At 35.8% G+C, this 27,254-nt stretch overlaps 2 protein-coding genes across 9 annotated transcripts in view; one reads left to right on the top strand and one right to left on the bottom strand.

The window, feature by feature from the left end:
* The window catches only part of LOC136848853 (repetitive organellar protein-like), a 76,031-nt gene extending 54,187 nt beyond the window's left edge, over positions 1-21,844 (top strand). The window contains exons 9-13 of one of the 2 annotated variants that reach the window (XM_067121666.1): positions 5,180-5,375; positions 13,014-13,212; positions 15,212-15,382; positions 17,776-17,955; positions 20,380-21,844. In XM_067121666.1, the coding sequence (XP_066977767.1) occupies positions 5,180-5,375; positions 13,014-13,212; positions 15,212-15,382; positions 17,776-17,955; positions 20,380-20,495 (862 nt within the window). In that variant the 3' untranslated portion in view covers positions 20,496-21,844. The remainder of the gene's footprint in view (positions 1-5,179; positions 5,376-13,013; positions 13,213-15,211; positions 15,383-17,775; positions 17,956-20,379) is intronic. The other variant, XR_010856159.1, reaches the window with a different exon arrangement.
* Positions 21,845-26,895: 5,051 nt separating this feature from the next.
* mIF2 (mitochondrial translation initiation factor 2) overlaps positions 26,896-27,254 on the bottom strand; it is a 54,725-nt gene continuing 54,366 nt past the window's right edge. For all 7 annotated transcript variants that reach the window (XM_067121673.1, XM_067121668.1, XM_067121670.1 and 4 more), the window contains one exon: positions 26,896-27,150. In XM_067121673.1, coding sequence (XP_066977774.1) covers positions 26,978-27,150 — 173 coding nt within the window. In that variant the 3' untranslated portion in view covers positions 26,896-26,977. The remainder of the gene's footprint in view (positions 27,151-27,254) is intronic.

The following is a 27,254-nucleotide window of genomic DNA, read 5'->3' as shown; positions in this document are numbered from 1 at the left end:
GACGTGTAATCATGTTCGTGACTATTTTGAATAATTTTACTGTGGCACTTTCAAATTATTGGGTAGAAGTTGTTGCCCTTGTAAATTTGTAATACGCATGTGAAAAGTCTATATATGCATTAAGTACGAAAACTTTTGTATATTTTATTGTTCTAACCCTTTCATCAGTGCTAAGATTAGTAAATGTGCAAAGATTGTCACTTGTATAGTGAATTTTCATTGAGTGTAAAATATCTTTAGATGGTCATTAATAATAATTTGTATATTTCATTAAATTTCCAATTATCTTGGAAAAAAGTACATAATAATTTTTATTTTTTTTCTCAGAAGACAGAACAGAATTTGCCATGGACAGAATTATGTATACTCAGAGAAAGTAGTTTGTTTTTTGTGGCTGATGAATGGGTTAAAATTAAGGTTTTGTAATTCAGATGTTAAAGTTTTGTATAAGTTTAGGCACAAAATTATATTCAAGGTTAGTTGTACAGCATAACATTATAATTATTTCTTTAAATAGGAATTACTATTGTATTAGGTTTTGACAGTTTTACTTAGCATCCAGTTTTTATCATGAAAATGCCAATGATAATACAGTGCTTTATTAAGAACATTAACAATAATAGTGATAATGCTAAATTGAGCTAATCCCGGAAGGAAATTTTGTCAGAATCTTTGTGGACTTACTGATTGTTTCAACCAGATCTAAAAGTTTTAATAGGTCTTTTCAAACAGTGATAATAATTATAATATATATCATTTGTATATAAATTGTATATATTGTATATAATTTATGTATACAGTATATACAGTTTATAGAAATATGTAATAGTTAAAGCAAAGATGAAAATGAAAGTAAGTATGGTATTAAATAATAATAATAATAATAATAATAATAATAATAATAATAATAATAATAATAATAGGTAATTGACAATAATAATGATGATGATGATGATGATGATGATGATGATGATCATAATGATGACAGTGATGAAATAAAGGTACAGTATATGCTTAAAGGAATTTGTGTGGTCAAAATGGTGATATAGTTTTGAGTAGCATGGCGTGGCGTGTAGGCTTTAGAGAAAAATTATTCATAGTAAACCCATCTGTCATATTGAACCAGAGTCATCATTGTTATATCCCCGAAAATGCCCAGTTTGAAGTCGTAAAGAAGAACAAAGCAGAGGAGGTGAGGGTGACGTGTGCATGTGCACGCCTATAGACCAGTTGAAGGAAGTAACAACCCAGCTCCTGCCTCATGTCTAGTCACTTGAGGTAGAAAGTGTCTCCACTGTAATTCAGGGGACTGCCTGTATATGGAGATGCCAGTCAATTTTTGCTTTGTTTTTACCTTCAAGGTTTTGAAGATTTTGGGACTGCTGGTCATGGTGGGTCAAATTTTACGGGTGGCAAATGATTTGCACACTTTTTTTTTTTCTCTTCATCCTGCTGACCATTTCTTTTTCATTATTAATGCAATTTGAAGAGATGAAGTCTTGTGTTAAAATCTACATGTCAACAGAGTGGGTAATTAATCTCTGTTTTGGTTAGTTGGTCTCTGCTTCAATGCTGTAAATTGGAAAAGTAGGCAAGATCTGTCTAACTTGCAGTATGTTAAACTGCCTATTGCACTGTACCACATAAAAAGCTGCTTAACGCTTGGTTCTTGACCTACAGTGCCTCCAAATGATCCCCCACATTCAATGATCTTTTGCAAAGACTGGGAACTTTTATTACTCAGCCTCCCACCTAACATATGATTTTGGGCTCGATTGATGTGTTTGTTGTGAATGAATAAAGATGTTTTAAACATGTTTTTCATACAAACCCATCAATCATATAATAGAGAGCCATACCTTCCATCCCCTTGTTCTCGTGGTGTCAGACCTGTTTTTCAAGACAGAAATAGCTGGGTAATTACTTGGTGTCAGTGAACTTTGGGGACTCATGTACGCGGTCATTCTCAACTCTTTAATTCCTTTTGCCTTCAAGACTTCAAAATTGGCATGTGTAGGGATATCACAATCTCAGTTTAATCTCACTATGGTGGATGGGTTTATATGAAAAATGTATACTGTATATGTTATGATGCGTAATTTTTGTTGGTAAATGAGTAAATGAGTCATGTACAATATTTAGCCTTGTGTGTTTATTTGAATTACAAACTTCTCAGTTTTACTTTGCCTTTGCATCTGAATAAGGGTAGACAAACTGATTGCCAAAAAGCTGGGTAAATAATTGAAAAGGTGATTGGTAGGTGGGATAAGATCTTTTTTGGGTGGGATGGGTAGAAATTCCCCAGTCACCTGTCAGATAGTTCCATTTGTTTCACACTTCCTTAAGAGAGACATAGAGTTATTTGCCAACTTTGATGTCATCTTTTGATGAACGAAGATTATCTTAGTTACTCAAGTCTGTTGGGGGTTATGAGAATTCAAAATAAGTTAATGCTTATTTTACCACAAAATTAAAATAATAAATACCACAAAATCCAGGCATGGGATTTGCAGCCATGTTACCTAACAAAATATCCTAATTACCCTTTCCTAACAATGCCTTAATATTCACAGCAGAATTATATACAGTAGGGTCAACCAGTAAAATTATTGAAGATATACCATCACAGAAATTTTAATTTTTAGTGACTGAAAGTGCTATAGAAATCCTTATTATTATAATCCAAATAATGCCCTTTCACAGCTAATAAAATTTTCCTTTCATAAAGTACATGAAGTTGGATTTTTGTCCAAGTAGGCATTCGGGAAAATTAAGGAGCCAAAGCTGCTATGGTGACAAGATTACATGTAGGTATTCTTGCTAGTAATTATGTAACATCTCTAAAACACATTATATCAGTGAATGGCAGAATTAATGGAACAGTGAAAATGATAGTAACAAATTAAAGAAAATCAAGCCAAATGTTAGAATAATGAATCATCATATTGAGAGGACAGACACGTACAAGTAAATTTGACACATGTGAGTATTGATCACTCTTGCTTGACCCACAGATGTTTGCTGACTAGCCCACATGATTTGGTGCTTCTATGTAGTGTCTGTAGAGTATATTAACGGTTAAATATCTTATGTTCTGAATGTCCAAAATGTAACCGACAACAAATTGCAAGCTTTGGAAACAAATCAGTTCAAGAAATGTCAGAATCTCCGTTTTGAATTAACCCAAATAAAGAGCTGTAGGAATAAATCAGATCCAAACCGTTTCATTATGAAAGACAAATCCTTTGGGCCAGCTCTGTGAGAACTGAATAAATTAGCTCAGTAGTCTGGTTAAACTACATTAATAGTAGTAGTGATAATAATAATAATAATATAATTTGGCAGCCGACCCTCTTTTAAACAGGTTTTACTAAATATTATTGCTGCTTCATCTTTATTTATTTTGTAGAAGACTTTTTCTATTTTCCTTATTGCAGACTTCTCTACATTGGAGGTGCATGCTAACAGCTCTCCTATATTTGTCATTTCATGGGGGAAAAAGTAAAAAATATTCTAACCGTACAGAATATATAAAAAGTAGAATCCAGATTTGTTACTTTTCCCCCATGAAATGACAAATATAGGCGAGCTGTTAGCACGCACCTCCAACGTAGAGAAGTCCGCAATAACGAAAATAGAAAAAGTCTTCTACAAAATAAATGCAGCTGAAGCAGCAATAATATTCAGTAAAACCAATAATAATAATAATAATAATAATAATAATAATAATAATAATAATAATAATAATAATAATAATAATAATAATAATAATAATAATAAAGTGCCTTCATTTACTTTCTTTGACTCTCATATTACTCATTTTAACACCTGCTCCGTGTTGTACTTCTCTCTGGTAGAGAATCTGGTGGAACATTAATGATAAAACTTATTTTGTTTGGATGGTCATATTTTATTTCACAAATTTTTAAATTATGTAAAGGAATTTTGTCAGAATCTTCAAAATTTCCAGTCACACGTAATTTATTAGCTAAAATTATGTTAAATACAATTCCTTTTATAAGCACAAAACCTTTAGTTTGACCCCTGAGAATTAAGAATTGTAGATAAAGTGTCTAGTACAATATTAAAACCGTTCTAGTGCTGTAGCTTTTTATTATGCTAAGACTTAAATCTTATATATGTTTGCCATTCATTACAGATTGGCAGTGAGCTAAAATTCATATCTCATTTATATAGATATATATGGAGTTGAAAATATTTAGGAATTGAATGATTAGGAGTGCATTTTAAAACCTTTGTACGTGTAATAGTGTTTTGCAGTGACTGCTTAAGTGGTAGGTGTTGTTTCCATGATAATATGACATAAGTTAAGTTTCAGGCTCTCAGTATTTGTATTGGGATTTGTGGGTTTGAGTGTCGCTTATTACAGTTCCAGTAATACTGTACCTATTATACGAGTACTCTCTGAATTGTTCAATTGGATTAGCTTTTCACTGTATTGCTTCTTAATGCTGCTTATAGTTGTATAAGTATACACTTATACACTGTATATATTCTTTTTAGTGTGAAGTATTTCCCATTGGGTGTTCAGTTTGTTAGACTTGTGAAATGAAAAATGTTATGAGAGAGTTCTACCTTGCTATTTTTTTTTATATATCTAACAGTATTACATTTTGTTCAAAGTATGGTATTTAGAAACTTATATTTTTATTCTCAAAGGTGTTAATTAGTCATTACTTTTTAATGGTAACTGTTCATGTAATTATTTTTTATTTCTTAGTCTAGTAATTCAGTTTTTATATAACACTTCTTCAAATTGTGCAGCAGTTACACTTTTTTATTTTTTGGGGGGGAATTTTTTAGAAGAATGATAAAGTATTTTTTATTGGAAATGAGGCAACCACTTTTCTCAGAAGAGCAATTTCTGTGATTATGCTTGTTTTATGTAATCATATTTTTTATTATTTTGATTTTACATTCTTAGTTAATGACAGATTTCATAGTATCTTCAGCTTGATCATTTTTAAGTTATAATGCTGCATAATTCATAGGAAAGTGTTTGGTGTAAAAACTGCATGCTGCATAAATTTGATGAGGAACCTATCAACCATGTTTTTTCCACCAGAGTAGGAATTTTATTTTTGTACAATTTGCAATGTCTGCTGTATTTCAGCAGACATTGACTTTTAATCATGAAGCAATTGTTATGTATTTCCAGAGCCTTCATAAAGAAGATCCTTCAAGCAGATCCCTTTGAAAAAAGGGAATACTCTGGAGGATTGCCCCTATCCCTTTACAAGTTGTATCAAGCAATGACCGTCTTTGAGAGAAGGTTAAGTGTGCCTGTGGCCTTCATAAGAAAAAAAATTATGAGAAGTATCCACAAGCTCATAACAACAAAGTCCTGTCTGAGAGTAAGTTTTTTGTTTTTATGATGAGGCATCTCTGCATCATCGCGGTGACATTGCACTGAATTTATTCTCCTTCTGTGCCTAAAAAGGAAATATTTCCAAACTGAAGAAATCATTGGTACTTTTTTTTTTTTTTACAAAAAAGGAGTTATCTTTGTTAGTTTTGGATTGAGAATATTTTATCTTCTTGAAGAGGATCCTTAACTGGAAAGTACTTGTCTTGACAGAGGGCCACAAAAGTTTTATATATCACATATATACTTGCTGGAAGATAAGGCGCGCTTTTTGCTAAGAATACGTCTTTGAAATTCATCACATAAAGTGAAGGTCAAGCATTGAAGTTTAACTTGTGGGTGATGAGCAACTTGTTGCGATTATGAGGAACTCCTCCGTCTGGCATAAACCCAAACTACTTTGGTCACTTATAACAAAGTTACGCCACAATTGTATGAGCCCTGAAACCAAATACAGCATACTGTATTACTTTACAATTTGGAATTTTATATTTTTCATTACATGAATTATAAAAATTAAAAACAATCAAATGGAAAAGCAGAACCGCACAAGATCAATGTTTTTGCTTAATTATGGTAGTAACTACCATATTTTATGGTTTTATGTAAGAATTATGCAAAGTAACTGTGCATACATGTCATCTTTTCTTTTCACAAATGTTTTATAATGGGTTTGTTATACAAAACCTATTAATCATAGTTAGCCTAATTACATGTGAAACGGACTGAGCCACACAAACTTCATTAGTTGAAAGATGTAATGCCTTACTGCACATGCCCAACTTACAGTCCACTGTCTGCCGCTTAACACTTCTCGTGCTTGTGTGGCTCCAACACTTTCATTTGTTTGCTGTGCTTCCTAGGATCTGCTACACCAGGTTCTTTCCAGGTATCTTGCTATTCATTCATTTTTAGAATGCCAAACCAGTGGTTAAAGGATACATGTAATATATATGTACAATATATATATATATATATATATATATATATATATATATATATATATATATATATATATATTATAACACTTTTTTTAATGTAGCCGCTGTTCATCCTCAAAGAAGTTATACTCTCATGGCTCCCCCAGGGATCCATAAGATAGACCAACCAATCTCAAAGAATTCTCTTTTAGTTGGTCTTGGCCAGAATAGTGCTAGTTGGCACAGTGATAGAATACGAAGGACTCAGGACAAGAGGGCTCTGTTTCCTGTCCTACGATGATTACCTCAGTTTTTCCTTCATCCTACTCGAACAGACATGACAACAGAATGTATGTCGGCTATCTTCCCAGTTACACTCTGTTGTCACCGAGTTTGCTCTGGAAATAGTGCACTTGTCAATCATCATAACACAACTCAAGCTAAGTACATAGTTTTAAGACCCAGTGAAAAGTTTTAGTTCTTTTGAATTTTAATAGGCAGGCTTATTTTTATTAAAATTGGGAGCCAATAGGTCTCCTGCAAGGCGAGAAGTTAGGAGTGATAATGAGAATTACCCCCTGTAATGCAATAATATTAGACAGTTTTGTTATTGAAACTCATAAGTCAATGACCTTTTTAACATTGATGTACAATTTAAGGTTACCGAAAGGGTAGATTGGGTTAGCCTAAATTCATGTTTACAAAACATAGCCTTGATAGTCATTCCCAATTGTGCTTGACTTAAGAGCCTTTGTGTTTACTGAAGGCCAGTATTTCCTTTATACAGTAGTATTTTATAATCGAGCTAAATGAATTTTTGATGTAGAAAGTTTCCCAGTTATCCTTAATATTGGGGATCAAGTGTAAAAGGAAATACATTCATGCAGATTTGTTTACAACAAGTATTGCTCCGCTGATAGTGATGTCAAGTGTTGAAAAATTTTTTGTGACACAATACTTCTTCAGACGGGAAACTGAAAATTACTTTTTCATGATGGTGAGCTCTGTCAGACAAATTTAAATCTTATAGATACTGGCTTTGTATAAATTTAGGACGTTAAGTCCAATAATTAATGATTTCAGTTCTGTACTAACCAACTTAGCCTGTAACCTTTACCTGGTGCTTGGGAATAGACTGGGTAATAAATAGTCATGAAATGTATAGAAATACATTGTATGGGTATCCATTTAGTTTTGTCTTAATCGAGTATAGAAGCATTATTGAGTAAATCCTTTAAGGCAACTTTATCGTAGTAATTGTGAATTAATACCTACATGCAGTCGTCCCTCGCCATATTGCGGTTCACTTATCGCGGCCTCACTGCATCGCGGATTTTTTAATTTAATATATCTAAATTTGTATCGCCGGTTTTTCACTATATCGCGGGATTTTGTGGTATTTATTATTTTAATTTTGTGGGAAAATAAGCATTTTCTAGCCTAACATTTTTATTTTCATGACTAAATACATTTTTTTATGATAAAAACATTATTTACTTATTTTCAAATATTAATATTAATGTAAACACCAAAAAATATTTGAAATGTTAAATTAAAATCCCACAAAATCACAAAACAGCTTACCAATATACATAAACACCCCAGTTCGATCTCTCTCTCTCTCTCTCTCTCTCTCTCTCTCTCTCTCTCTCTCTCTCTCTCTCTCTCTCTCTCTCTCTCTCTCTCTCTCTCTCTCTCTCTCTCTCTCAGTATACAATCTTTTAATGAAAAAGCAGCAAAATTTCAATAAAACTTTGTTTCACTTACAGAATAAGCTATACTGATCTATTATTATCGTAATATATGTATAAAAAAAACCATTGCCCCAACATCTGTAACTGTTTTTACTGTAGGTACGTTTGCCATATTTTTTCTTTCTCCGATTTACTTAACCGTGCTTCATTACAAGGTTAGTAGTGATTATCACACATACACAAGAGAATATTTTATCACTATTGATGTTTCATCACTAATCACCGTAAAATGATTTAAAATCCGAATTTCATATGTAAAAAACTCAAGGGTACTGTATACTCTCTCATCCCTAGCTTGCCAAGTCAAGACTTAGTCTCGTCCCAAGCTACTGTACTGAGACTTTGTTTATACGTAGTAAACTCCAGTCTCTCTCTCTCTCTCCCTAATGAAATATGAATTACTGTATCATAAACTTTTATGTACAAAATTAAAAATAATTCCATTAATAAATTTGCTTCTTTTAGCAACTAAAAAATTATCCTCCCAATTCTTTTGGTAGTAGTGAGCAGCTGAGCAGCTGCAGTCAGCTGATTCTCAGAACGTAAACATTACAAATGTAAGGATGATTGGGTTTTTTTCTATGCATATTACGAGGATAAGATCAAAATAATACAGTGTACTATTTTGATTCTGTAAGTGAAGTAACATAGTAATGTGTTTACCTGAATGGTATTACTTGAAAATTAGTAAATCATTGTAACATGTATATACACAAGAGAATTTTTGTCACTGTTGATGCTCTGTTCCGTGAACTATTACATAGATTTAAGAGGATAGAAAGTGTTTAAGTGCATATGAAGTGTTTACAACAGTGTGGGAAAGGTTAATACAGTGTGGGAAAGGTTTATAAGAGTGTGAGGAGGGTTTACAAAAGCCTTAAAATATATAGAGCAAATAATAAAATAAATATAAGGTCGCTACTGTGCAGATTTTCGCCTATCATGAGGGTTTCTAGAGCCCAACCCCCACGATAGACGAGGAACGACTGTGTATATACAGGCAGTCCCCGGTTTACGATGGGGGTTCCGTTTTTACACCACGTCGTAAACCGAAAATCGTCATAAACCGAAAAATCATCGAAAATCATCAAAATTCCTAAGAAAACCTTAGTTTTAATGCTTTGGGTGCATTGAAAACGATGCAAACTGCATTTTTATTGAGTTTTTCATAAAAAAAAAAACCTCCAAATTATGATTATACTGTCATTTTGGAGCCATATTTCTTCCGTCGGATCGGCGTACGACGCGTCGTAACCCTGGAACATGCGTTGTAAACCGGGAAATAATTTCTGATGAATATATTTGAAAAGCGTCGTAACCTCGGAATGTCGTAAGCCGGACCCATCGTAAACCGGGGACTGCCTGTACATATATATATATATATATATATATATATATATTGTATACAGTAAACCCCCCCGTATTCGCGTTCTCACAATTCATGGACTCGCATATTCACGGATTTCTCTGTGGAACGTATCTACCCGTTATTCGCGGAAAATTCGCCCATTCGCGGTATTTTTCACTGAGAAATATTCACTAATTACTGTATTTTCATATCATTTTCATGACTAAATGCACTTTTTGTGAAAAAACTATCAAAATACTCAGGTATAAGCATTTTTAGAGGTTTTTTTTTATAGCGTAGTCGCTGTTTCGTCCTCAAGGAGTCACCCTCCATGGTGTGCCTGCGCTCCATGGTGACTGGACTAGTATCAAAGAAATATTTTTCTAGCCGGTCTTGTAGCCGGGTATTGTGTCGTAATGAAAACACTATGGCACGTGGTAGAGTATAATGGACTCAAAGATAAGAGGGCACTTTCCCTTATCTTCACCGAAGCTGAACCCAGTTTTTCCTACATCAAAAATGCAAGAAGTGACTATTGCGCGTGCGCATCTGCCATCTTGTTTACGACCAGGGCAGGCAAAAGACCAGCTCCATTACTCTCTGCTGGTCAATGTAGGATTATCCATTGCCTAAATGGATTTTTTATTTACAATGCCTGCTTACACATGAAAATTGGGTGAAATGTTTATTAGATTAAGTTGAGGTACCAGTGTCCCACTTAATTTTCAAAGGGAGGAGTTGGGTCTGTGGTATTTGTATAGGATTAAATCTGTTCTCAATAACTCTGCCTTTGATGTTTTAAAAGATGGTGACTCTGAGGTATCTAGTGGTCCAAGATTATCTAAGCCTCCTCGGATTAGATTAAATGAACATGTCAGTGACATCTTTTGTAAGAGGTAGACAGTCCAAGAAATTACTCATTCTCATATCCAACCTTGTATCTTATCTGAAATTTCCAAAACCCCACTTGAAGATATTTGCAGATGGTTCCGAGTCAGAAAATGTTGGATGTGCTGTAATTCAAAGGAGGAATCATATGTAGCTAAGTTGTGTGACTGTGCCTCATTATTTACTGCAGAGGTGATGGTAATGGAAAATGCTTTGTCATATACTGTGGCTCTAAAAGCGCATTAGATTCTCTTAAGAGTATAGAATAGGTTCCACCGTTTAGTCGAAGAAACTCAAGGCTCTTTTGCATTTCTTTGTGGCACAGTGTCACAAAATTGTTTGTTTCTGTTTGGTTCCCTGTCATACGGGAATTCATGGTAGTGAGGTGGAGGACAAAAGAAGCCATTTTAAATCATTATCATGCATCAAAAAGAAATTAGGTCATACATCATAAGGAAGTGGTACGAAAGGTGGCTGTCCCTCCTCATGCCAGTAATAAAAAATGCAAATGCATTATGGATAATATTAGCCCCTGCCCTACATATTTGATTACAACTGGAAAGTTGAATTTGTTTTAACATGATTGAAGATCGGGAATGCCTCCCTCACTCATTGTGACAAGTTGCATTCAGTTGAGCACATTCTGGAGTGCTGATCCTCATTAATAAGCAGGAGAAATCTCTTGGGCAAGATTTTGGGTGAAGTCTTTAGTTGAGCCCTGTATGACTTTTTTTATATTTCTACTTAAATTGAAGTGTGATATGTTTGTACATAGTTGTGTGAGTTTTTAATAATGGTCATTTTGTAATAAAAATTAATTTTCTCTACGTTCTGTTAGTGCTGGATGGCCTCTCTTAGCCCCAGTGCTATGCCATTTTTGCCCATATGTCATACATTCTTTCATACATATACAGTGTGTAATAGTTTGGCTCTTGTCGTGAAATTGTTACTGTGGTGAAGTAGGGAATAAAAGACACCAATGGTATGGGCAAGACATTGAAGCTTGTCCAGTCAGTGATATCAAGGGTTCCCTGAAGAAAGATGACATTTCTAGTGTGGAGAAGAATGTTATCTTTAGCTTCCTAAAGATACAAACATGTGTCACACATTTATAAATGTGTTGCATAGAGAGGAAGTAATAGGGAATTATGAAAGAAGCAAGAAAACAATAGGACTAGTGGCAGCAGGAATGAAACAAGATACTTTCACTCCAATTTTGGATGAGGTGCAGTCTCTTTTTTACCATGGTTCTTAAATGTTAATGGTAGAAGGGCAAGCATCTCTTTCCAGACAATCTTGACCAGGACTTTATCTTTGTTTAAAAGTATGAAGGCATGCATAAGTTGCTCCAGTTACAGGGTGACCTTGTTGCAAGCTGTGTCTGGTGTGAGGGCTTAAAGATTCTTGGGCATGTTAGTAACAATGTTGGCTGAGGCTGAGAGTGGCAATGAGAAATCTGCCAAGGAGTTTTAAAAGTCCCTGAAGATTTAGATTTTTTTCAATGAGAAGTGCCAGTACACCTTGTGGTTCAATTAGTGCCAGTACACTTTATGGAAGATGTGAAAAAGATGGCAGTTATTCAATAAGTGATTTCAGACTTGTGGTTCAAGCAGCTAAACATCCTTGCACTGCTTTCCAATCAGGTAACCTAAAAGTACTTCCCATATAGATTTATCATTTAGAGATCCCTGGTTCCCTAAGGGATTTGTCAAAGCTCCACTCCACCTGATTAGGGAATCCAACTCCACAACATTGTTGGTGACAGATATTAACTGCAATTGTGTTTGGTTGTGTTTCTCCAACTTGAGCAGTAAAACTAGCGAAATAAAATCAGGGGTTTATTCTTAGTTTTCATAGATTAGGCTTCCATATATCCCAAACAGGGAACTGTGTGAGAATACCACCACTCTTCACTAGTGTGTGGAGCAATGCATTGTCTTTACATCAAGGCTTACAACCTGTGAAGGTTATAAGCTGACTAATGAGGAGTTGATATAGATTGAAAAGAAGGACACTTTGAAACAAAAAGTTTTGACTCAAGTAGAAGCTGAAACATCAGATGTTCAAAAGCTAACTTTATTTGGAGTATTCTTGAATGCCTTAATTTTACCATAAAAAGGAAATGACTCCAACATTTAAGGAGAAGAAACAGTGTTCTTTGTCAGTAACAATTTCGTCCACTGCCTGTTCACACATATCCTAACATTACCTGGCTTTCAGTATCAGCATGCTAATTTCCATGCCCATTGACATCCAAAGGAGTTGCTTCTTTACTCTAAACCCTGCCCTACCAAATTCTTTTATTGGAGGATCTGGAACGATAACACTCAGTCTTATAAAATACAAAAAGTGGGAAAGAGAGTTGAAAATTATAGACGAAGTTTGCTTGGAAGTGATGAGCCAGATCATATGCAGTTGGTGTATTTAGTCCTACCATCAGTATTTTTGGAAAGGAAAACACATAATTATTACATCCAGTTAAGCTGAATGCATTAAAACATCCAATAAGGCTGAAAGCATTAAAAAAGAGTGATCATTCTTAATAGTAGAAGGTAATTGGATGACAGTGTTTCCTCTTCTTGCTCAACCCTGAGATCGGGAGGAAATGTTTTTGAGATTTATACAAGTTAGTCACTGTACATTTTTATACCAGTAAATTCACTAACAATCATGAAACATAGAATTTTACTCATTTTATTTTTCTATGTACTTTACAGCCGGGCAGCTTAGCATGTTTAACTGGGTGGTTCACAGCGAGTGCCATGCTTCCTGATGAAAAAGAGACTTTCAATTTTGAATGGCTAAGATCCTTCTTATTGGATCTCCTTTACCATCAACATGGTGCTGCACATCAGGCTATTCTCTCAGCTGTAGTAACGTCCAAAAGGGTACTAATCAAACACTCTAAAGACAGGCGTAAGTATTTATTTTTCTTTTTGAAGTAAAACTTTGATCAACTTTTGATTCAGCATGGTAATGCAAACATTGCTGATAGGGCTATCTTTTTTCCTTACTAAACCAGAAATTAAGTATTACTTTAATATGTAAGAGATTAAGTAAATAATGGTGAAATGTTGGTAATTATGAATTAAGAAAGTATTTTATAACATAGGCTGTTGACAAGTTACAATATTTATACACTTCCATTTCCTGAAGTACAATATTCATACAATTCCATTTCTCGAAGTACAATATTCATACACTTCCATTTTCTAAAGTACCCTGAGATGGTCATTTTGTTTCTTATGTTTTGATGATCCCTAGGTAACATCAAATATATTTGGAAAGCACATAGAGTATATTGAAATCTTGGTAAATGCAAAAAGTCTGAGATGGTAAAGTTTGAAAACCTAGATCATCTAGATACAGTAATAATAAATGGCTTAGCACTGAAGAATAAAAATTTGCCTTTTACTCATAAATGTCTCCAGGTCAAAGCAACATCCATTTTTTATTTAATCAGACAAGCATTTTTAAAGAACTGCCTATACGAAATGCTGAAAAATTGGTGAACTCAGGGTTAACACAGCACTTAAAAACAAATAATACAATCATCCTAAACCAAAATGACTCAGAAAAATAGACCTATACTTGACCCACTGTTATTCAGAAATTCATATTTAGCTAGGATTCAGATTGAAACAAATAATTATAGCAATATTTTTTTAACATCCAAAAGGCATATGATACTATTTTTGGATATGCTATATTGAAAACACTATATGACAGTGGCATAGAGGGTCACCAACCTCTATTCCTAAGAATGTTCTTAACAGGCAGTACTTTTCAGATGTGAATAAATAATATTTATTTAGACATATATTAAAAAATGGTATGCTAAAGGAAAATGTTTTGAATGGCACAGTGTTTGTTCTTGCAGTAAACGATATCACAGGTAGAATTTGAAATAATTTTGTTTGGGGATGCCATCACCACCGTATTCTGCCATGCCTTAGGCGCATGACACGGCCAGCATATTCTTCCCAATGCCACCACAAAAGTAGATACCTGGGTCTCTACAGGAGGCTTTCAATTTTTTGAAGAGAGAAACATAAGCAGCCTTATTTTATAGATATGTCAGATGGAAAAAGAATTATGACATTGAACTAAAAATGAGGAGTATGTTACCCATCTACCAACATCTAAAGTTTCAACATATAATCCGTGGTGCACCCTTAACTTGAAAGCACACATTGCATACATAAAAACTATAAAAGTAAAAATGCGTTAAACCTGATAAGAAAGCTATTAATTACAATTTGGGGACCTGACATATCAGATGTGATGTTGCTATACAGAGTAACTCTTATCTGTTTTAGAATATGAATGCCAGATATATAAAAGCTTAGATCCAGTTCACAATGAATGACTCTGAATCTGCACTGAAGCATTCAAGTTCTCCCAAGCTAATCTGTATGCTTGTTAAGTGGCAAACCTCCTCTCACTATCTATATCAAGTCTTTGTAAGCATACAAATGAATTAATTTCTAAAATTGTATGAGGCTGTTATAAATGCTTCTGTAGGCACACTAGATTGCCCATCAGTACCTTCACCTACCATGATTTGGCTGTGGGCCAACGATGGCAACATGTTATTTTCCTGCTTTTTCCAGACACTGTGAACAGGTCAAATATACCTGTTCATGTTAGTGATTTTTTTACTAGTCCTGTATTTTCATTAGAAGGTATTCATGGCATGGAAGTACAGTCTTGGAGATCAGTTTTGGTACGTGGAAACATTGAACATAACTTTTTCTGATTTTGTGCTGCTTATCGACCGTCATCATAAAAAATTCCTGATTGGTATCCACCAATTTTGCAACACTATTAACATGCTAACTTGTAATTGTTGGTTAATTTTTTCCTTGTTTGTCTGTGTTTATTTTGATGTGTGATATTCAATCTTTTATTACAGAGATAACGTGCTTGGAAAAACTTATCCATTGGATAGTGTTTCATGGAGAATGGACCGGGATCAGAAGTATTCGCACAAATCTTATGGAATGGTTCCTTAAACATAATGTGCAGTGTATTCCTAAGAAAGATCCTCTGGTTTTCATCCAAGACTTAATGGCAGAGTTCTCAGGTAAGGTTGAAGTGGTCCAGCTTTCTAGCCTTTTATTTACTGTAGTGCCTGTTTTAAATTAAAATTTTTGAAACTGCTGTTAAGGTGAAAAATTTTATTGTATTCTTATTCCTATTTTGGATATTAGGGAAAGATGAATATATCGTATATAAGAATTTTTACCTATAAGCTGTGTGCAGTATATTTTTATGTAAGCACTTGTGGGTATTAGCCCAGTCATGGTCTCTTCCATAAGCACTCCCGGAAATGCATACGCTTTCACTACGTCAGAGCTTAAACCACTTTATAAGCGCACTGTCGAATCTGTCTCCATAGAAAATTAACAACATTGAAAAGTTCCCAAAGAATTCAGACAAGTGATTCGCCAACAAAAATATTATTTCAATTAAGAGATACATTTATAAGCAGTCACTTCACCACCTTTCCCAGTTAGAGCTAAAAGATTGTTTGTCACTGAATATATAGTTTCCTTCAGACCTCCTCATTAGGCTATGACTAAAATAAGAATTTGCACACACTTAGAATATTTATCAAAAAATTACCCGTATACCCCTGAACACCATAGACAACATACAATAGAACATTTAAGCCAAAATGGTCCACATTACGCAATATACACAGACGGATCTAAATTATAACATGGAATGGGATATGCTGCAGTGTCCCAAGACAAACATATCAATTTCTTTATCCGATGATGCCTCAGTGTTCACAGCAGAGTTGTGTGCAATTGCATCAGCCATAAAAAAATTAAAGAAACGTCATTCAATAATTTTGTGATTTTTGTCGTCTTGATACGTGCTATAGAAGCTATTCAAAGTTACAAACCAAAAAACAATATAGTACAGCAAATTAAGTTATTACTCCATAAGTTATATAATAATGGGAAAAATATAGAAATATGTTGGATCCCTGCCCATATAGGGATTAAAGGAAATGAAGAGGCTGAAAAAGTAGCCAAAGAAGCATCCCATATTACAAGTTCAAATGTAAATATCACTGTTAATGATTTTATAACAGGCAGTCCCCAGTAAATGGTGGGGGTTCTGTTCCGGCCGAGTGCCGATAACCGAAAATTGCTGATAATTATGGTAATCAATGGCGTTTACGACGTTGATAGCACCAATAAACTGCTTAACGATGATGAAAATTGCTTACCGTTGCCGGAAATCTAATTAACGATGTCGTAAAACCGAAACTTTGTTAACCACTGCCGCCAATAAGTGAGGACTGCCTGTACATGAAAGTAAGTATTAAACAAAATATAAAAATACAAGGAGTGAAGAACCTAAAAGTAATAAAACAAATAAAAAACCTGGTACAGTATTGGAAAATGGAGTTCATCATACCAAGGAGAGTATCATACGCAAGTAATCCTGACCTCTCTCTGAATAGGCCATTCTTACCTAATACATGGACATCTAATGAATAACCCACTTAACCCTGCTCCTCAGTGCTCTGAATGCAAAGCAGTGATAGCCATTAAACATTTACTGTGTGAATGTCCAAAGTATAACCAGCAGCGATTATCACGTTTTGGAAATAAATCGTTCAGTGAAATTTTGTTGGAAACCTTCAGTATTCCAGATGTTGTTTGGCACAGACAAATGAGAGATGGTGCAGGTGGATAGTGGACCGTGGGCCTGACATGTTCAGTGGAACCTTTCCGCTTTCATCCCTTAAAATTAGTGTAATTAGGTCCACTTTACACAATAAAGTTAATTATGATTCATGGATTTGTATGGAAACATGCTTTCTTTAAAAAAAAATTTTTTTTGGGCTTTCCATCTTGGGCCCATGGCCTTGAAGTATTTTTCTTTCCCAGCTGGGCTTTCAGCATGGTTAGAAATAATAATAAAATGATGATGTAGCATTAATGGCGACACGTGATGTTAGTTCGTATCTCCCCGACAGGTTTTTATAACCTGTATATGACTACATTTATTGAAGTTGGTTGGCATCTTCCATTTTTACTGAAAGCACCTATTTTCTCTAGAGCTTCATGGGACTGTTTGCTGCATCATTATCAACATGTCCCATTTTTCTGTCATCAGCAAAATTGCTTATTTTACCAGTCAGTCCTAAGTCTAGTAAAATACGGTATTGTTATAGTTCTTGTTGGCAATGAATTTTTTTTATTTAATATGTTCAGTTTTTTAAATAGATATCACTTGCACATATTTGTTAAAAATGTGTGACTAGTAAGGTTCCCTGTTAATTTACTTGAAATTTTAGTAAGATACAGTATATTGTATTCCATTGATAGCTATTTCTTTAGGCCTTGCTTGGAAAAGTCTTGGAAAAGTTAAAAATTTTAACTCGCTGACCTTGCTGAACCATTTTAGTAATGATAATGTTGGTGGAGTGACAATGCGTATTTTTTCCTTTTACAGAATATAAAGATCAAGAATACTGCCACAATATTACCACAGCTATTGTTGTGTTCTCTCGGTGGCAAGGGAGGCATTGGATTGAAAATAAACTGCTACCAACTGTGAGGTCTAAGGCTGCCAGAGATTCAAACAGCTCTGAGAAGGATGGCTCACTTCATTGCAAATATAAAATGTTAATAGGTAGGTATATTTTGCCTTTGTTTATACAGGATGTTTCAGTAATACCAAGTTATTTTACACACTGGCTGAACAGGGGTTTGACGGTAATATGCAGACTTTGTTGATACTTTATAAATTAGTATTTTTGCGTATGCCAAGTGCAGTAGGCTGGGAACCCATTATGCTAATGTTTACCCAGATGCCATAGACTACCAGTACGTGTGATTAGCCAAACTCCATAATGTTGTATTCTTACTGGTATTTACTAAGATATCATTTTTATTATATTATTGTCTTGACAGTAAAATCTCTCTTAACCAGCACCCTGGGACCTTGCTTGCAGTTTGAATTTGCTGGTTGCATTAGAGATATATTTCCAAAATGTGGTACTTGTATCCTGAACTGTCATTTTGTCATTCATTGTCAGTACAGTAATACCTATTATTTGGAATTAATTATACCTATTGTTAAAGTTAGCTTACATCTTCACGTCATTAGGAGCTATCGACATTCAAAATAAACAAAAGAATAACACATGGCTGACCTGGATGGACTGTCTGTAACCACCAGTACTATATAAGTAACTTAACCAGTAATTACATAGCTATTAGTTTCTTTTGACCAGCTGCTTGAAATTTTGAAATTACGGGTCAAGCTAGTATGTTTTGGTTACAGCGACGTGTCCCACCCACTTTCGGGTGTAAGAAGACGTACATCATAGCAAAGGGCTTCAATTTGTTTCTGCCGGCTGTGGTTGAAGGACTGTGGTTGGCAGCAGCTTGAATTTTGAAATTTATACTTTGCTGGTTGTTTGCTCCATCTTCGATTGGTGAAGTATTTATTTTCGTAGCCTTTCAGCATAATTAAGCTAGTGTTAGGCGAGTTTTGATCATTGGTTTACGACTTTTTGCCCGTTTTTTGGACTTGTCTTAGAATTTTCCAGGATGTCTGACGCTAGTAGTTCTAGTATTAGGTATTGTAGCAAAGGCTGACTAAAGAATCTTACAACTCTCACATTGTTTGTGTTCAATATAGGGACAAACATGTTCAGTGGATTTACATTGTGAGGAGTGTAGCGACTGGGATTCAAAGAAGTGGAAGACTTTAGATTCACATCTTATGGAACTAGGAAGAGAAAAGCTATTGCTAGGGAACCTAGTAAAGCTTTAGCTAGTCAGGATTCATCCACTAAGTTGGATGCAATTCCACCTGTAATTTCTTCTGATCCCGTTCCATCTCCTCCACCTGTGCAACCCTCTCCTGTACCTGGCTCTCACATTTCCGATTCCAACACCATCGTCAGTCTGGAGTCGAAAATCCAACACTCGCTTCGAGTTAATTGTCCAATCGATTGCTAAATTAGCATCATCGGTGAAAGTGTTAATGGATAAGAATGAGTCAGAGCGCCCCATGGCACCCAGTGCAAGTGCAGTGGTAGTGGAGGAGGTGGCTGTTCGGCCCGCCCATTCTCCTAGGCCAAGGTCCCTACATACTCCCCAGCACCTGGGAGTCAAACTGGTAGCCTAAGGGAGGTCGGTGGGGTCTGCCCCCAAGCAGTCGCCCCCTCGGTTCAGTCTGTTGATGAATCCCAGCCTGCAATCAGGGGCCGTTGGAAAGGCCTTCAAGTGAGTGCTCACTGTATGCTCTCCAGCTCCAAAGAATTTAGTCCCAGGCTCGCACGGTGCTATGCAGACAAGTCACGCCTGTTGAAAAGACGTGCAGTGGATTTTGAGATTTCTTCTCCTGTTCCTTGTAAGAAGGGCAAGGATTCAGCGTGCTCCTCGTGCAGCCACTGGGATAGCCCGGAACAATTCTATTCTGCTTCTTCTGATGACGGTCATAAATTTAGGTTTTGTTTTTCAAGATTTTTTAGTTGAACTTTGGATATGTCTTCAAGGTCAGAGTATCCTTGATGCTGGGAAATGTCTTCTAGGTCAGAGTATCCTTGATGCTGGGAAATACAGTATGTTGCCAAGTCAACAAATGTTTTAACTTATACAAGGCATTTTTCATCATGTGGACCCCTTTTAGCTTGTACAGTTTGAAATTTGAAAATCAGCTACTTCTTCATTAATTTAAAACCCTAAGGATATCCTGAGATGATATGTTTTACATTTGATACTTTGTGTTGCATTCATCCCTGTACCTTTCCTGCAGCAGACTTTCTCTTTTCCTTCCCTCTCAGTCAGCATAAATTTGGTTTTACATACATTGATTTTCTGTCTTTGAAAACATTACCAAGACTGCTTCGCCCGATTCTGCTATTACCACAGTTGTGTGCATACAGTAGCCCCCAAAGGCCTTCTGTTTGCTACTCAGATCATTTATAATTGGCAGTGACAACACATTTATAAAACAAAATTGATATTCTAAAATTTTTGTTTGATAAGATCAGGCACTAAATGTATATTTTGCACTAATAAAGACATTTTTCTCTATCCACAGAATACTTACTGCTCGAGTTGGAAGAATCAGTTGTACCAGCCATGCAAGATGCTGATGATTCAGGTGGTTACATGCATGAACACAAAGACGAAGTAAATATTGGTGAAAAGAAATAGAATTTTTTTTTCTTTTTTGGAAAAGGATATATTCTGATGTAATATTTTGTCTATATTCTTTTATTATTTTGTTTGTTTCAGGATTTCAGGATATAAATTTTTTAAAAATCCAATTTGAACATATACTACTTATTTTTAAGAAACTCAGAAAGCTTGTAGGAGTAATTTTAAAGGTGCTTTGTTTATAATTTGAGAAATATTTGATTATGGTTATTGTAAAGCTTACAACTGTTAACAGCTTTTTGGAGAATACTCCATTTTTATAGGTGTAGCAGATTTTAATTATTGTTGTTAAATTTAACTAGTTAAAACCTCCAATAAAGAAATATGGTAATGTTTTTACATTTGTTTATGAACTTATGCATGTTTTGATTCATGTAAACTACAGCAGTTTTAATTTTTCTTGTTGATCAGAATACCAGTTTTAGTCGTAGAATGTGATATTGTTTTTAAATAAAGTTCCATGGTAACTATCCAAAGACAACATCTAATGCTTTCTTAAGTGCATTAATGGTATACATACCCCATGCTAGAAAGTTAGATTTTAGCTGCTTTCTGTAATCTTGAATGTATAAATTTCTATCATGTTTGTACATTTTTATCCTTAAATGCTGGGATCTAATGCATGATTGGGTAATGTGTATTTTTAGCGGGTGAAAAAGAATATGTAAATAAACCTAATATATCTGACTTTTGGCTCTAGAGGGTCTATGATTGGGATTACATACTAAAATAACTTGCTTATATATTTGCGAACGCACCAACCTGTGGAAGCATATGTACTTTACCGTTGAATTAGTTATGATAAACCATTTTGTTCCTAATGTTTTACTTTAAATGGCTCACGACTTTTCATACAGACTTTTTAGGTGATATAGTCAAAAAATGTAAAATATAGTGTATTTAAAGTATAGTTTCATACTAAACACCGTGACTTTCCTAAAATGTTGGAACTGCAGTATGTTTTTTATTTAATGGTATGTGTATTGATAAATGTGCAATTTTAGGCTTGTCATTCAATTTTTTTTGAATAGTTTTCAGTTCCCATATTCTTCAAGTTTACCAGAAAGTAATGCAATTCTTGGTGTGCTATTTTCTGGTGAAATGTGTTTAAAAATTTATACTGTGAGGAGCTTGGTCAAATAGTATTGTCAATGAAGTTGATACTTTCTTCCATAATCTGCAGGTTGAATGGAATTAACAGTTGTATATAATATCCCTTCATTTGAGGGGTGGAGTTGATGTATATATTAAATTACATTTTGTTGTATTAAAGTATGTATGTTAACTGTTAGGTTTAAGGAAATTATTTTTATACTGTATATTGAAAGAAAGGTGCTAATGTTAAATGGTTTCAGTCTTACTGCATTCCTTTAAAAATTATATATTGTTGCAAAAACGTAGCATATTTTTGATAGTTTAGCTGCTGTTCGTCCTCAAAGGAGTTACTCTTGTACCCCCCAGGGCTCCATAAGAAAGACCAATCAGTATCAAAATTTTCTTTCATAGTTGGTCTCGGCCAGAATAGCGCTCGTTAGCACAATGATAAGTTTTAAGACCCAAGACAAGTGGGCTCTCCCTCTCTCTGTCTACAATGATTACCTCGGTCTCCCTTCATCCTTCGCACACATGTCGGCCACTTTCCCCATTACTCATTTGGTCTTTGCTGAGTTAAGAAGTACCAGGGCTTTGCTCCCAGATAATTTTCCCCCCGAGATCTTATTTTGATCACCATGGAAGAATTCAACAAAGAGGTAAGTTAAGTGCAAAGGTTTAAGACCCAGTGAAAAGTTTTAGTTCTTTGCAATTTATAACTGGAAGGTTTATTCTGTAATTGTTAAAGTTGGGAACCTGTGGGTCTCCCACAAGATGAGAAGATAGGATTAGATTGCTAGGCTATGATGTAGTGCTGTGCTAGTTTTTCCCTGTCTAACAGAGATATTTAACAATAATGCAAATTGGGAGAAAAAACTCTTATCACGAGAGTTCATAAATGTTCTAAAGGGTCTACAATACAGTAATATAATTGTTGAAGGCTCTAATAGAATTTTATAATAACTTTCAAACCCTTTCAGGATTCATCTTCAGTCAAAAGGTGATGAACCCAGAGGAGGGTTCGAAAGCTATTATAAAATTCTATTCCAGCCTTTAACAATTATATCATTGTGGACCCTTTAGAACAATAACGCAAATAACAGACAATTTTACTATTGTGAACTCATTACTTGATGACTTTTTAACATTGGCACATAATTTTAGGCTACTAAAAAACATAAGCCTTGGTAGCCTAACTTCTAGGTTACCAAATGTAGCAGTGATAGTAGATCCCTATCATGCTTACCTTCCAAACCCTGGCATTCAGTAAAAGCTGGTTTTCCTTTTTAGTATTTGGTAATCAAACTAAATGGATTTTGTAATACAGAAAGTTCATTTATACTTAATCTACTTCTTACACGTCTCCAAAGAGGCCGGAAGGCAAGACGGTACCTCGCAAGGTCATCGACCTTCACCGCCTCCAACCAAGAAAGCCACTCAGCAGCAGCCTTTTCATCCCAGCTCTTCCAGGCCCAGTAGAGGCAGAGGCAGAGCTAGATGCTTCGGCGATCCTGGAACGTACATTGATTGGTGAAGTGGAAGTTGAGAGAGGGGAGGAGGAAACACGATCATCTACACCCAGGTCTCCGCTCCGTACTGCTGCCAAGCTGCCCAATGGTCCACCAGGCATGCCCCCACCCTCTGATGGCAGCAAGTGGGGAGGTGCCATCAGTGGGAGGGTGCCCGGTGAACCATTGGGCAGCTCGGCAGCAGTACGGAGCGGAGACCTGGGTAGCAGGTGTTCTGTGGGTGGGATATCTACTAGACTACTACCCTTCGAGCCTCTTCTCCGAGCTTCCACTTCACCATCACGCATGCTCCAGGATCGCCGAAGCATCTAGCTCTTCAAGAGGAAGTGAAGAAAATGCTGGTAAAAGGAGCTGTGGAGGTACAGTAGTACAAGACCCTTCTCCAAGTTTCTACAGCCACGTCTTTCTGGTTCCTAGAGCAATCACGAAGATCACCTTTGCAGCATATGAGTAGTAGTTGGATTGGGTCCACTGAATTGAGAGGTTGACAGAAGCCTAAGCACCTTATTCATGGACCAAGGAGCAGGTCTTTATAGTGCAAAAGACTAGAGAAGGGAAGTAACAATTTCTATATTAGAATCAATACCGAATCCATAAAGCAAGGGTTCTGTTAAAGTAGGGTAGGCTACCGTATACGATATACCATAGTGTAGGATAAGCTAATTCTTGTTTGTTTCAATTTCTCTTTGTACTGAATTATAAGTCACTCTGCATGAACCTCAGAATTAGCTGATATTAATAATTACTATACCGTGTATGTATAGAGTGTACTTTACAGTGTAGGCTAGGCTACCATATATGTATATATAGTACTGAATACCCTAGTGTAGGCTAGGCTATATTTGATACGTTTTTCCAACAAACAACGGGGTTTTTTTGAAACCTAACCCCATCGTAAGTGGGATAATACCTATATAAGAATAAGCTTTTCCTGAACCAAAAGGGGGAGCAGAAGGTGGAGCTGAGGTTGTAGGCTCAGGTTTTGACACATAAGGGAATGGAGGAGGGAAATTTGGAGATACAGGAGCTGGCAATGAAGTAGAAAGGAAGTAAAAGGTCTGTGTCCGTTCTGTTTAATTGCTCCCTTAATTATTTGACTCTTACCTTCCAACATATAAGGGTATTTATTAAAAACTCCTAATAACTCACTTGGCTGACATCATACTCCTGACCCATATAAGGCACAAACTGTGTGCCTATCTAACAATACAGAATACAGTATGTATATAGTTCTATGGAACACAGTCTGTTAATACAGAAGACATTCCTGCAAAACCTCATGTTTTTGTAACCACTGTCAGACGAAGACATCCTGAGCAAACAAAATAAAAAAGTTACAATACCAAGAAAAAACAGCCGAGAGCAAAACTAGCAAATCACCGACTACCATCCTGAATGATGGTAAGAATAACACCTAATGGAGAACAGGTGAACTAGACACCCATCCAAGTCAGCTAAGCAGTCTTCTTTTTATTCTGAATCCGACCACACTGACTGGTGCGAAGATATAGCTATCTTTAACAGTAAATAAGATTCATCCCAAATGATTTGTATTGAGAAATTAGGAACACTATTAATATTTGTAGAGGTACTAACTACACTTACTGTCTACCAAAGTAATGTTACTCATGTCAGCTGTGGGAGCCAATAGTAAAATTTGGTGATTTGCCAAAGGGAAGGGGGTCTGGAAACCTTGGACTCAGTTACGGAGCAAGCTGTTTGATACATATAATAATGATCCCAGTGTAAAATTCCTGAAAAAGAAATAAAGTTTCAACTCGAGACATTGCAAAAAATGAGATTCTACCATCTCAAATTGACACATTATAAAAAGTGAGATTCCTCTTTATCACACTGTGACACTGCAAAAAAAATTAGATTCCACCATCTCACGTCACTAAACCAATTATAATTGGTTAGAAAAATAGTAAACCAGACTTAAGCAATCAAAAACTATCCCATCACTGCCCACTGTGCTAACAAAATTTGTATTTGAATACCAAGATTTATCTCCCATTATTCATAACAATTGGTTATTACTGTTTTTACTAAATGCAAATATGACAAATTTTTAAATCGATTTGTATTTTCCATAACGTAAGGGAAAATTCTCTAGCACCAGCTGGAGTCCAGTTAAAAAAAAAAGTTACAAGGAGTTGGTGGCATCGGGAGATTGCCACGATGGCAGTGTGAGGGAGGAGGAGTCAACCTCCCATAACCCATCTCAGAAGCAACGCATCGGTTTTCTCTGACCACCTTTGTAGGAGGTTGTGCTCTTGACTTCTCTCCTCAAAGCTGGTTGTTGTCCACTTCCTGCCCGCTTACGCCACTGGATACTGGTTTTATCTTCATTTTTTTGAGTGATTTGTGTGTTTTTGTGTATCTTGTGTGTTTCTGCTTGAGTATGCAAACCCACAATCTTCCTTCGCACACCAAACCCCAGAGAAAATGTCCTGGGGTTGACAGTAATCCTTGCTCCAGAATTCCTGCCTTCCTTTGTGAAAGAACCTCATTCCACTTGTACCAGATGTAGCTCTCACGTTTGCAGCAAAAGTAACCCTTGCCCTAAATGTGTTGACTGGCCTCCTAAGCAGTGGAAGAATTTTGATAAGGAGGAGATATAGAAGGAAGTCCATGCAAATTTTGATAAGAAAAGGGAAAAGGAGATATAAAAGGAAGTCTGTGCCACCATCTTGGGGAAGGTTTGCTTCCTCAGAGGTGGTGTCAACTTCATTCCCTTCTCGTTCTCGCTCTTCTTTCCCGAAGTCTTCTCATGCTGCTGCTGCTTCTCATGAAGATTTTACTCCCTCTCATTCTTCTAATGCTTTGGCCTTAGAAGATTTGATTGGGGCGCAGGAGATCTTGTAATTGATTTGGATGCCCTTGCTCTTGTGGGGAGGGAATGTCGTCCCCCCCCCGGGAGGGTAGAGGCTGCTCTCCCTTGAACCGTGTTTTCAGGTGGTGATGCAACACGCAGAAAATGACAGTGTTGGGACTCCTTAGGTCTACCAGGCATACCAACCCTTTCCGGCCTATTGTTTCACTGTTTGGCTTCTTGCTCTCTAGTTTTGTCTGCCATGACAATTTCTAAGACCTTTGTCTCAGTGACATCATCACGTCTCTCTACGGCGAGAACCTCAGTCACCTTACCTTCCTCTCAGCTGTTGACGACACTCGCTGCTCCCCATTCCAGGACGTCAGCCATGTCAATGCCATCAGCTACCAAGTCTGCTCCTTCTGACTCCCTAATCCAACCTGTGTGTGACAGAGTCGAAGGTTTCTTTAGGAAGGAGTTCGGTCAATCAGAGGTGATGGCATCCAAGAAGAGATGTCGTAGATCTCTTGCTTCTTCTTCCTCTTCTTCATCTTCATCTTCTTCCTCTTTGTCTTCGTCATCTGCTCCATCCATTCCCCTTAGATGTTGGAGGAAAAGAGACTTCGTAGCTCACCCACGTAAGAAGATTCATGGAAATACTACAGCTTAAAACTTCTTAGTATATAACATTTCATGGAAGATTTTTTAGTATTTCCTGTTATGGTGGCAGGCCTGCAACATAAACTGAGCATCACTGTTACCTTTGGAAACATGAAGCAACTAGACTTCCCACAACAGCAAATATTAGTTTAAGCATTCGCGTACTGCACATCTGGAAGTAAGTTGCTATCACATGTATTCATATTTTAAAAGGACCACTAAATAAAAAATATTTAAAAACATTAAGTGGAATAAATAAAGGTGAGCAAATGCTGAGGTGCAAAAAGTACAAACACTCAAATAATTTTACCTGTGCTTCATGTAACTTTACTTTCACTTTATATCAACAATTATTCTGTACACAATTACAAAATGAAATTTGCTTAAAATCCTGGATCCCAGTCTGTCACTTGCTTTACTTTATTCACTGTATAGCACAGTATTGTGTCTCCTAGTTCAAATCGAACCTCTTCATCTTGAAACATCAGTCCACATTCCTTTTCTTTTGGAATAGATTTCACTTCTGATTTTAGATGGCGCATAGATTGAAGCTCACCTGAAATAATATATATGTGTATATATACATGCTTAAAAATTCACAGTAGATGCTTTCATAATTAAAAAAGTTGTTGGTAAATATAAGCAAAGTTGGTATTCAGT

Source organism: Macrobrachium rosenbergii, chromosome 19 (assembly GCF_040412425.1).
Source record: "Macrobrachium rosenbergii isolate ZJJX-2024 chromosome 19, ASM4041242v1, whole genome shotgun sequence".
Lineage (NCBI taxonomy): Eukaryota > Metazoa > Arthropoda > Malacostraca > Decapoda > Palaemonidae > Macrobrachium > Macrobrachium rosenbergii.
Note: the sequence above shows the minus strand (reverse complement) of the source record. Positions and strands in the feature narration are given on the sequence as shown.